This window comes from Cyclopterus lumpus, chromosome 5 (genome assembly GCF_009769545.1).
Source record: "Cyclopterus lumpus isolate fCycLum1 chromosome 5, fCycLum1.pri, whole genome shotgun sequence".
NCBI classification, from domain to species: domain Eukaryota; kingdom Metazoa; phylum Chordata; class Actinopteri; order Perciformes; family Cyclopteridae; genus Cyclopterus; species Cyclopterus lumpus.
The window spans coordinates 8,751,569-8,763,919 of record NC_046970.1 but is presented as its reverse complement, the minus strand read 5'-3'; the positions used below and the strand labels follow the sequence as shown (position 1 = coordinate 8,763,919).

Genomic DNA, 12,351 nt, shown 5'->3' with positions numbered 1-12,351 from the left:
CATACTGAGCATGTGCCACTCTCCACATCCTTGTTCTGAGGTGCACATGCTCTGTACCAATCAAACAGGTGTGAGAAGAGGGTGTGACGTTAGCCAGAGCTAGCAACATGTCAGCAACTTAGCCACATTTAGCAATGGAGGAAATCGAGATCCAAAAGAAAAAAGTGCTTAGGACATTCAATTTCCTTTTTGCAAAGAAAACTTAGCCAGGCTATACAACAATGTTAGCAATCACATCCATACAGGGTCCCATAGTAATACAGATTTACAAAATAATATCGGAACCCGGAAGAAAAAGACATCTGTAATTTCAGACCCTGACTTCCACAGCTGCCTTCTGCAGTCTCCCCTATATGTCATATTCTGCTACTGCAGAGTTTCAGATCAGGTCCAACCACGTCGGTATCTGACTGTGGTCATCATCCCGCCCCACTGCCTCTTTCATCCCCCTCCCTCCCCCTCCTCTCTGTTCTCACAAACCTTCTCTCTGCCATGACGACATTAAGCTGGGATGAGTGCTCTTATCTCATTGTCAATACTGGGAGGTGTGTGTATGTGTTGTGTGTGTGACTGTTTCGGCGTGGTTGCATCATGGCGTGGTGCGTTCAACGTTGCCTGCTCTGTCGTCAAATGTTACTAACAGTGCATCCAGAACACGCAGCGTGATCCACAGCACAGGCCTTTCATGACTACGAGTGTGTTAGTAGAATGAAACGACAACAGAGATGCAAACAGTGTCATTGTCATGTCAATGGTGATTTCCATGGTGATTACAGTGTGGTTTTCTTTGTGTCTTTTTTCTTTTGTCGTATTGAATTGTTCCAGGTGAGTCCTCTCAGGTGTGGTGCATGCCGTCTGCCCATCACGCAGTGGCAGTTTTGGTGAATGATGTGACTCAGTCAGGCATCGGAGTGAATGACGTGATGTGTGTTTGTGTGTCAGTCCTCCAGCAGGGGGTATTTAATGTCGCCTCTCCTCCCTCTGCTGCCTCAGGTGTCTTTGCTGGAAGTACCGCAAGAGGGAAGCAGGGCAGCGGCCGCGACTCGGAGCCAACTGGCGGCTCGTCGCTGGGCGGCACCCCCACCCGGCCCTGCTCTCACTACAGCCAGGACTCCCACCACCCCCACTGCCATCAGGCAGATGCAGCCGACGGCCCTCCCACACAGCTCCTTCTCCTCCTCGGCGCACGCCTCCTCCGTCCCGCAGATAGAGGAGGTCAGTCCTCCAGACCACCAGAGCTCGTCCGTGCAGCCCAGAGGCCAGGACAGCAACAACCAGTGGTGAGAAGCCCCGAATGATGACCTCTTTAGAACATGTCTCATCACCTGGGACTTCTTAACCCTCTGCATCCCCATCAGTTGTAATTCTCTGTGGCCTTTATTTTATCTTCAATATAAAAATAAATATTTTATAACTCTATGGAAACGGCACAATCATGGCTAGAAGTAGAGAGAACTCAAACATGTCTTTGGTGCTGTATAACAGTGACATAATTCATGAAGAAAAAAAACTTTTGATGATTTAATTTACAGAAATTGGAACACTATAGAATCTATACATCACAAAATTCTTCAAGTGCCCATGCTATCTATTTACAATTTTACAGCCTCTCCTCTCCTTAATGGATTGGTGTTCAACAGCCTGCAGTTCTGTCGAAGCTTCCTAGTTATGCTGAGGGAGGAGCTCCGAATTGATCTGTTTTGAGTAAAACCGTTAATTGGGGCATGGTTTAAAATTCGGTCCTGATCCAAGTTTGCAGATAACCTTTGGGTTTGTGTTTCTTCCAAGGATGGTCCCCACTACTGTTGAACGTCTAAGGGAAGGTCAGGGGGTTCTGGAGCGAGTGCTGAGAAGCATCAAGATGGAGCGTGTTTACAAGAGGAGTGACGGTTCTACAGAGAAGGAAACTGGTATGTCAACGTTTGAAACCTCAGGGATCCCTCCAGAGGAATTGAGTTGACAAAAAGAGAAAAATGCTATACATTAAAACTATAGATGGAAATTAACCTCCAGCTATTGATGTTGTGCTTTAACCTCCCTAATGATAACATGTTTTCTGTGTTCTCAGATGCAGATCGGTATGAGATGCAGGCCGCGTCCATGGCTTCTCCCATGAAGAGTCCACACAGATACAGTCCGTCTGTGTACTCACACCAGGTAGACTGTACAAACCATTTATATCACCTGTTCCCCAACCACCAGTATCCAGACCATGAGCTTTTTACTGATATCAATATGCAGGCTGCCTGATGACCATTGGCCTTGTTTAGTGTCTTATTTTCGTGTTGTTATTTGGATTCAAGACACTTCATTCAGACTTATTGTTAACAAGCCCAGTCTCCATGTTTCAGTTTTTCAATGATCATATCTTCAATGCGTTTTGCCAGCATTTTAATTTTGATTTGATGTATCCCCACAGACTGAAAAGTGAAGCGTCTTAAACCTGCATGCTCTCTAATGTCCATCAGGGGCGACTCCTCTGGTTGTATAGAAGTCTGTGAGAAAATGAATCTACTTCTCTCGATTTATTCCCTCAGTAAACATTGTGAACATGAGTTCATGGTCTCAATCTCTAGTTTCAAGTCTTCTTCAATTCAGCATGATGATCAGTTTGTAATTGATGGTCCATTTAGAGTCAAATAGACCACAAAGCAGACTATGCTTTAGGACACAAGTTTGTCCTGGCTGAGAGTTGTCAGTATTTTTGTCTTACAACTTGAGCCCTTTTCACACTGTTTTCACAAACGCTATTTAAAAATTAAATATATTGACAATGTTTTTTGTCTCACACCAACAAACACTGTCTCATTTTGTAAATGAACCTCGTTTTTAGTAATTACCCGCAGTTTACATCTGGAAATTGTGTAGCTATGGGAATCTTCCCCATCACAATGAAAGCAGCCTCAGAAAAGTGCCACACAAAAAATTGAGTGTCTTCTGTGTGTTCAGTCATCAGAAAGCCACCGGCAGACCGACAGCCCGTCGTTCCTCCAGCAGACCTCCAACTCTCCATTCCGGGGTTCCTACAGTCCCTCATCAGGCCAGAGCTTCTACCCACGCCACGTGTCCCAGGACTACCCTCCATCCTCCTACCCCTGTCGCACCCCCACCCCCACCTCCTCCTCGGACTCCCGGCCGCCAGTGGGCTCTCTACACCAGCAGAGTGGCAGCTGTAGCGTGGATGGAGGCCACGGCTACAGCAGCAACCACTTAAAAGCGAGCCTTTTGAACAGCAGCTGCTTAGCGGGGTCTCCCAGTCCGGGACCCATGCCCCACGGGCAGACTAAGACAGACTCGGGCGCCCATGCCTCCAGAGGGAGTCAGCAGCAGGCATCTCGCAGCATGAAGTCGGGCAGCCCCGGGCAGGCTGGCTCCAGGCTGCTGCCGGCCAGCGGACCGACACACTACCCACAGAGAGGGACGAGCCTCAGTCAGTTCCAGCACTCCCCTCTCCAGGGACCCGGAGTACGGACACAGTCAGGAAGCTTTTAGGACCTTGTTAAAGTGTGTGTGTGTGTGCGTGCGTGCGTGCGTGCGTGAGTGAGTGTGTATGAAGCTGCGTACCTCCTCAACCCCTAAAGCTGCGGTGAAATGGGGCTCAGGGAGTTTGGGGAGGGGAAATGTACAGACCTAAAAGGAGCAAGGACTTCTTTACGGATTTCTCCTTTTCATATTTTCTGTCTTTTCTTTCATTATTTTCAGAAAAAAGAAAACAAATTACCACATTCTGCACAAAGCTAATCATTGACTTTGGATGTCATTACAGAATCAGTGGAAAAAGTGATTTTGATGACACATTCTGAAAAACAAAAAACAAAAAAACAAACAGAAATCACGTGTAACTTGAAATTGTCCCCAGTGTTTCCTCATGTGCCGGACTGTGCAAACAGGCTCTATAATGTCGGAAAGTAAAAACTTCCACACAAATGTCTGTACAAAGTTATAAAAAAAAGCCGTGCCTGTCGCCATGGTACCCAGGTTGGATAAATGCTGAGATGAATATGTAACTGAAAGCAAGAGTTGTTTTATTTTTTATTTTATTATTTTTCTCGACGTTATGTTTTTCTGATTTGGCGAGTGGCCGAGTCTGTGCTGCAGTAAATAAGTGTTTGATTTGGAAAGAGGGGGAACGATTCAAGCAGCATGTTATTCATCCGTTCTAAAGATGCATTAGAGAGGCGGGGAGGACGGGGTCTCCCTGGAAACCATCATTCCATATGATTGCCAGCTTCAGTGTTCTCTCACCAAACATGAAAAAAGGCCCTTTTTCTTTCTCTCCCTCCGTTTCTCGGTCTCCCTCTTTCTCCCTCTGTCTCTCACTCCTTTCGTCTCCCTCTGTCTCTTTATCAGTTCTCCGTTGTTCCGTTTTTGTTTCGGTTCTCTCACCCCCCCACTGGATTGTGTTTGATTTCACATTAGAACTACTTCACTGTAGACCTCTGATATTGTACTTGAGACATACAGGTCTTATGATTCATGGTGCTGCATTCTTATTTTTGTTTTGTTTTTTCAATAAATTTGAAATCCAGTTAAGTTCCCCACATATGACTGCATTCATCTTGTCATTACATCAGTTGAAATCCGTTGTATTTGTCCATCAGATTTATACAAATCATATATTATAGTGATGGGATGCAGGAGCAAATCAGAGGAGGAACATCCAACTTTATTTCAAAGCTAAAGGTGTTTTTGGATTGACTGTTTTTATCTTGCATAGTCTCTTTAGAAAGAAATTCAGTGTGTGTGTGTATGTACAGTATGTATATGCCTGTATGTACATAGATATGTGTGTGTGTATATATATATATATATATATATATATATATAATAATAATATATATATATGTAATGTATATGTGTGTCACATAGAATGCAAGAATTGGTCAGAAAAATAAATAAATATTTTTTTTTTTCTGACCAATTCTTGCATTCTGTGACACCAAGGAAAACCAGGGAATGGATCTGTGAGTGTTCGAATTGTTTAAACAATCTATGAACAAAAAAAGTTGCTATGTTCTCCAGAGAGCTGCTTCCCTTTCTACAGAATGCTGTATTTGTATTTTTCCTTTTAAACTCTGATCCCCACAAACTGTGAGGGAGAGGGAGACGGACGGACAGATGGACAGACGGTTCGCCTGACTGCCAGTGGGACCTCAAGCCAACATAAAGCCGACAGCCGGCGGCAGCAGGAGTCGCCCTCTCCTCCCTCTGATACTTTTTATTTTGGACCGGATGTGGTGAACTTCAAGGGGCCGGTCTTGAGACCCCCCCCCCTCCACCACCACCACCACAGAGTTGTGAGCCAAAATGAACTAGCACCTTAAAATGAAAGAAATAAAGCACTAGGACAATATGTATGAATATGCGTACTTGTATAGAAAGAAATGTGATATAGACTTGTATGGAGAAAATATAGTACACTGAATTTACAGCATGATGTTGGTTTCTAGCCTCCGAGTGAGCAACTTTGCCAGATGGTTGGGAGCTAATCATTGGGTCTCTTCCTGGGTTCCTCCAAAAAAGCTATAACAGACGCTGCATTCTCTTTTTGTTTGTAAAGATCGCTCTGTCGGTTTTGTCTTATTTTTACACAGATCAGAGTAACTATTTAAATTGTTCCCCTCCAAAAGGTTTAAAGAAGCAAGAGATATATTGCATTTTGGTAATAAAACAATCATGATGGTAATGTATTTTGAAAAAACTGCCATTTTGATGTGTCATTTTGAGGGTCTCAACCTGTATGTGTAAAGTGGGGAAGGAAATGGTGTTCCATGTGAAGTGTTTCACTTTTTACGGTGCGACTTCATTACTGTGGTAGAAATCTGATCTGTTGTGCATTTATTTTCCAAAATGTGTTTCAGGACTATAGTGAGCACAGAGTGCATACATGAGCTGCTGGTGAATGGCCCATTTCAACGCCTGTTTTCCCCAGCAGCCAACAAGGCTGTTTCTATCGGGATACGTTTAAAAACATGTCAACATTTCAGCTTATTTAAACTAATAGATATCACTATGAAACTTCCCTAGTTGATCACTTACATTAAGATATCGTTCTTTCCATTATACGATATGACAATCAGACCCCTGTGTGAAAACCTTAGAAAGGAATGACAATGGAAAGTTTGGATGTAAGAGCTACTTAAGTGGAGCTTTCTGGCTCGGCATGAGAAAAACTAACTAATTTGGACATGTAATGTGTAAAAAGAAATTACAAAAAAAAGAATAGATTTTATAAATTCCACAGTCGGTTACTTTGTCATTTGTTTTTTTTATTTGACCAGTTTTCTGAAATGTTTAAAATATGCAAATAAGGCATTATCTAACGGTAACTTTTGGTGAATGTAGGAGAAATCTACAGACGAATATAGACAAAAGTAGTAAAGTAAACACCTAAATGTGTAAAATTGTTCTTTTCTTTCAAATAGTCTGGTAGAAGACATTTTATGGAAGAAAAATATCCCCAAGACATTGACTAGAGTATAAAAACTCAGGCAAAATCAAAAAGACATCTTAAGTGTATGCATGTGGTAATAGACGAGGCCATAGGCTAAGCAATAAGTAATTGTTTTTCTTATTTATCTTACTTTATGGACAAAATGGTTGAGGTTAGGCATTGACCTCCGAAGGTTAAGGTTAGATATTGACCTCCAAAGTTAAGGTTAGGCATTGACCTCCGAAGGTTAAGGCATTGACCTCCGAAGGTTAAGGTTAGGCATTACCTCCAATGGTTAAGGTTAGACATTGACCTCAATCACTTAACATTACCAATAACTCACTAATTTCTGCATTTGAATATGAACACATTTTTCTATTAGCTCTCAAAGAAATCCTGTTAATCGAGAAAACATATAATCCAGTAGATGCCACAGACCATATTTAACCCTGTTGGTAGTGTCAAGTTAAGAGATCCAGAATGTCTCCCTTTTCTCATATTGACAAACATGCCTGATCATTTATCATATATTTAATTAATTATTTCAGGGAATAAAATACATGGGAAACAACACATCCTAATGGGTTCCTTCATGAGCTTTAACAAGATTCAAGACAAGGATTTGTTTCCCTCATCTCGTAAATTGATTATTCCTGACTGAGCCCTTTTTCTCTTGACATTTTTTATATTCTGATTTTCTATTGGTCCACTGTTACTAAAGGAGCATCACTCTCGTTCTCCACTAGAGAGAACCATTGAGCTTCAGTTGAGTAAGGCAGAGAAGGACAAGAGTTTCTCATTGTGTGAATGCATCATGACAGTTAGGTTCACTACTGCTGAGATTATTCTGTCTTTGTTAGTCACTTTTGGGTTCATATTATTTGTTATACAGATTTGGTACTACATTTAACTTTTATTTGTTTGCCACTTGAGAATTGATTGAAATGATCAAAAATACCTCAAATACCTATCATTAAGACAGCAAGACCTGGTGGAACGCCGTAGACAAACCCATGCTGTGATTCTCTGCTTAAAACTCTTGACATTTGGAGAAGAATTGGATGGCGAGCAATTCTGTTCTGGAAACTGCTCTGAAAGCTTGGAAAGCCATTCACCCCCTGAATGACCTAGATCTAGAGATCTAGGTCGTACAATTTAATGAAGCTCTGATCCACCTAGAGGTCACAACAGGTCATTTTATACAGCAACACACTTAAACAACACTTAAAAAGCATTTCCAACGTATTTGTCATCCACTTGAGCCGCATGACGCAGAGCAAAGTCCCCAGTGTTGTCAAACTGCGCCCGTGTTTTTATCACAATACTGACCTCTGAGCTCCTAATCAACCTAATCTGCAGAGAGCAGATGGCACGGTCTGAGGCCTGTCAGCATGTGGAAGTCTTCATTTCCAATGCTCCTTATGGCCTCTACAAACTGTCACCCAGAGCCAGCAACCTACAAAGACAGACTACACAGACACTCACAAACACCTGCGCAGACTGAAAACTAGTCCGAGGAAGCGGCGGACCTCGTCACGCCTCTACGAGGATCTCTTCTTGCCCTCCAGGGTTTCCAAACCTGCTCTGCTCTTTTGAGTAGGACAATAAGCACACTTTCATTGAATATTATGATATTTTTTGAATGCCTAATTCTAACCATAAATAAATCACAAATTCGAATTAAATTAAATCACAAATTAAATTAGATTATTTATTATTTATTTATAAATGTTTTCTTTGTGTGCGTGTGTTGATATACACTACCGTTCAGAAGTTTGGGGTCACCCAGACAATTTCGTGTTTTCCATGAAAACTCAGACTTTTATTTATCAAATGAGTTGCAAAATGATTAGAAAATATAGTCAAGACATTGACAAGGTTAGCAATAATGATTTTTATTTGAAATATTAATTTTGTTCTTCAAACTTTGCTTTCATCAAAGAATGCTCCATTTGCAGCAGTTTTATAGCTTCTCTCACTAGCATAACTGTTTTTAGCTGTGCTAACATAATTGCACAATAGTTTTCAAGGGTTTTCTAATCATCCATTAGTCTTCTAAGAACACAATGTACCATTAGACCACCGGAGTGATAGTTGCTGGAAATGGGCCTCTATACACCTATGTAGATATTTCATTAAAAACCGTTTCCACCTAGAATAGTCATTTACCACATTAACAATGTATAGAGTGTATTTCTGATTCATTTAATATTATCTTTATTGAAGAAAACAGTGCTTTTCTTTGAAAAATAAGGACATTTCTAAGTGACCCCAAACTTTTGAACGTTAGTGTATATGTATGTATATACATCTATGTATGTGTATTCATATGTAAAATACACTAAAGTGCATTTATATACGTAACAATTAAGCACAATTATTACTTTTATTTAAGCATTAATTATATCATTAGCTATGTATTTATATGATGGGTTTAAATAGTTGCCTCTGAATTAAGATGTATGTAAAAGAAAGAAGTTTATTAGGTGCACAGAGATAAAACTACAGTAAAATCTGACAATAAGAGAGGTGCCGATTTATTTTGGAGGCTGTTGTTTGTTTGTGTGCTGTATTACATTATGTTTTCTGGCCCACCCTCATTGGTGTAAATGGGGTGGACAAAATATCAGATGCTGTTGTCATTTTTATATTTTGACCTTTGACCTCCTTGATAAAGTGTGTGTGTGTGTGTGTGTGTGTGTGTGTGTGTGTGTGTGTGTGTGTGTGTGTGTGTGTGTGTGTGCGTGTGTGTGTGCAGCCCCACCTAGCCCCCTGGACGCTCACCTGAGTAGTGTCTTAGAGTTGTGAAGACAGAAGGCAGAGAAATTACCAAATGAGAGTGTAGGACTGCAAAACAATCTATTTATTCATTGTCTTTTTCATACAACAACAACAACACCAATGGTGATAAAGTGGTGTCTGACGCTGGCTGCCATGCTGAACCCTCCTGTAAACTTGTCCTTTTTTTTAGTATGAGAAATGTCACAGCACCCCATAACCACAGAGAATAACGTCACAAGAGCTGAGCAATGGAAATAAAACCATGTAGAAAAGAAACACACTGAAAAGCACTGATATCGAAAGTCAGGGCTCAAACCTAAAACATCAGTGTTATATCTTGATAGTGCACAGTTGAATGACCGCGCAGGGGAAGAAAGTCAAATATTTGTAGGCAGATGTACGATAAAAACAACACAAAAAGACAGGGGGAGAGAGTCCTGAGTGAGCTCGGCCTTGGCTTTCTATTTAGAAGGTCTCACGACTACTGTTGAGTCTTAAAAGACCAGTGCGCAGGGTATATTGGCAGCTTCAGAATAGCATATTCATAAATCTGTTGGTATTTGTGTCTAATCACCTGAAACTAAGAATGATTGTTCTTTCTTTAGCTCAAAATGAGTACTTCATATCTACTGAAGAAGCTGGTCCTCTTCACTAACTCCACCATGTTGCACTGCCGTGTTACTACGGTAGCCCAGAATGGACAAACAAAACCCGGGCTCTGGAGGGAGACTTGGTTACGTCTTTACGTTATCTGAAGGCCACCGTAGAAAAGGAGGAGTGAGCGGAGGTGTATTCAATTATTTGCAATCTGCTAGCTCACCACTATATGCCACTAAATGTTACACACTGGCCCTTTAAAAGGTCTAACAATACTTTGACGTACATATGGAAATCCTGCATTATAAATCCTATTTTGTTTGAAAAGTGAAATATTTGTACAATTTGACCTTTTTGAACCTCAAATAGTTATTCAAATGTAACCATCTTTTTGGTGAAACTAACATCTCATCTGAAACATAATGGTCTATTTTAACTTGGCTTTCTCGAGGACCTGGTCACCACATTGCTTGCCTGGCAACAACTAACCGGTGAAGAAAGTCAAGCATTTAAAGAGCCAGCTATATGTTGGTGAAGACCAAAACAGAGCTAAAAGGAGAGATAATACTGAACCAAATGTTTCAGATGAACAGAGACTTGACTACAATGAGATGTAATATGCTGCTTGTGCCGGTAAGAAACTGTTAGCTAACTCATTAGTCATAACTGTGTCATCGTGTCTTTTTGTCCATAGTTCTCAAAAATCTATATATACACTCTCAGCCCTTTCAGCTCGGCCAGTGGATTGGAGCTATATGTGCGGGCAGATATTGAACCTACAGGACCGTCTTTGCTCAGATGTTGGAACTTTATTTCTCAGTGAGGTCATCCTCTTTGTACAAAAGTTTCTGCAAAATAAAAACCTTTGGATACAGATTCTGAAGGGTCCAAGTACTGAAATCCAGTCCGCCGCCCTCGTTCAGGTCTACCAAGACAATAATAATATTAATATTTTGATTTGTCATTCCTGTAGTGCTCTGTTTCTCAAGTTTGGTGAATGACAGGGAATAATATTTGTTCACTGATGTGCATTGCCCAGTAATGTATGTGTATACTTATGCTATCTATTAATGCTAATGTGAGCTAGCAAATTTCTCTTGCAGTAAAGTCTGTTGTTAAATGTTCAGTAAAACACCAATTTAAACATTGCCTTTAACTCTAACTAAGTCATTTTCCCTCTCCCAAGCTGTCATGGTCGCTTCTCTGCTCTCATACGGCAGTTAAAGCTGACAACACTGTCCCCCCCCCCCCCCCCCCCCCCCTCCTCCACGGGCAAAACACACCCTGGATTGCTCAGACAAACTGTGGCCACTCTGCTCACGTAAGCAGGTCCTTCTTACTCACACTATCACAGAAGAACATACACAACTTCCTGCGTGTTGTGTATGTGGTGTATTGGCTGTGATGCGAGTGGATTCGAGTTGGACCAAAAGTTCAAATTTGAAGAAAAAAACAAAATGTCAAAGTCTCTGAATTGGAGCAATCTACTCGTAGCACTGGCGATTCTCACACACTCTTCGTAGCTATACCTACAATAAGTAATGCACTTAATAAGTAATGCACTTATTGTAGGTAGAGCAAAATACCTACAATATCATATATAACCCACATAATCAATACATATGTAATTCACATAATCGTGGGCCAGTACAGGTAGTGTAGTATAAAACAGGTAGGGAGGTGGTTGAGGTGGACAATGGCTCTAAAAACAACTGGAATTTCAACCAGGCAGCTGCCGTTCCTGTCCAATGTGAAAACCAGAAGTCAATGTTTCATGTAATTTCCACTTAAGTAATGCCACATCGAGGAAATGTACTTGAAAATGTACTTGAAAAAACACAGTATGGTGAAATGCGAATGAATGAGACAGTTGAGGGCCCGTGTCTGAGTGTCGCGTTGAGCCAAGGATGGCGGGTGGCTCAAAGTTTCACACCTTTTGATTTTCCATCACGATTTAAAAAGGAAACAGGTTGTACTATTCCACAGCTCACTGGGATGCCTGATGTATGGGGGCAAAAAACGAAAGCTTCAACATGTATCTTTTTACCCTGTTTACATAGAAAACATCTGTTTTATTTGTTGTACTTCCTGGGATCAGACTTATACAAAGAGCAGTGGAAAATCGACCTGTAAAAGACATTCAAAATGACTCTGTGGCTGTACAAAATCATCCTTTTTTTCCCTTTTCTCTTTTTGTTTAGTCAGAAGTAACACCTGTGTGCTTCACGTACGCACTTTTAAAGTTGGAAATAGCTATTTTCTTCCCACTCAATAAAAATGTGTATACTTTCATAGAATGCGCCCACTGCACAGCATCATTATAAATAACTTCATAACCTTTCTTATATCAACGTTATGAGACAGAAACGCTGTGTGTTGAATGAATGAATGATTTCATCCCAGAGTTTGATAAAGCTGATCGTCATACTTCTTCTCAGGATGTGTTCCTCTTCCAGCAGAATGAGTTGGCTTTTGTTAGTTGATGTCACTTCAGTTCTATTTCAAAGGTTTAACCTGAAGCTTCGGAGAGAAGAGGAGGA

At 41.0% G+C, this 12,351-nt stretch overlaps 1 protein-coding gene across 1 annotated transcript in view; it reads left to right on the top strand.

Moving 5' to 3' along the window:
- Positions 1–4,545, top strand: part of setd5 (SET domain containing 5) — a 33,909-nt gene extending 29,364 nt beyond the window's left edge. The window contains 4 exon segments of the mRNA XM_034532182.1: positions 994–1,280; positions 1,789–1,910; positions 2,069–2,157; positions 2,950–4,545. Of these exon segments, the coding sequence (XP_034388073.1) occupies positions 994–1,280; positions 1,789–1,910; positions 2,069–2,157; positions 2,950–3,492 (1,041 nt within the window). The 3' untranslated portion in view covers positions 3,493–4,545.
- Positions 4,546–12,351: the final 7,806 nt, after the last annotated feature.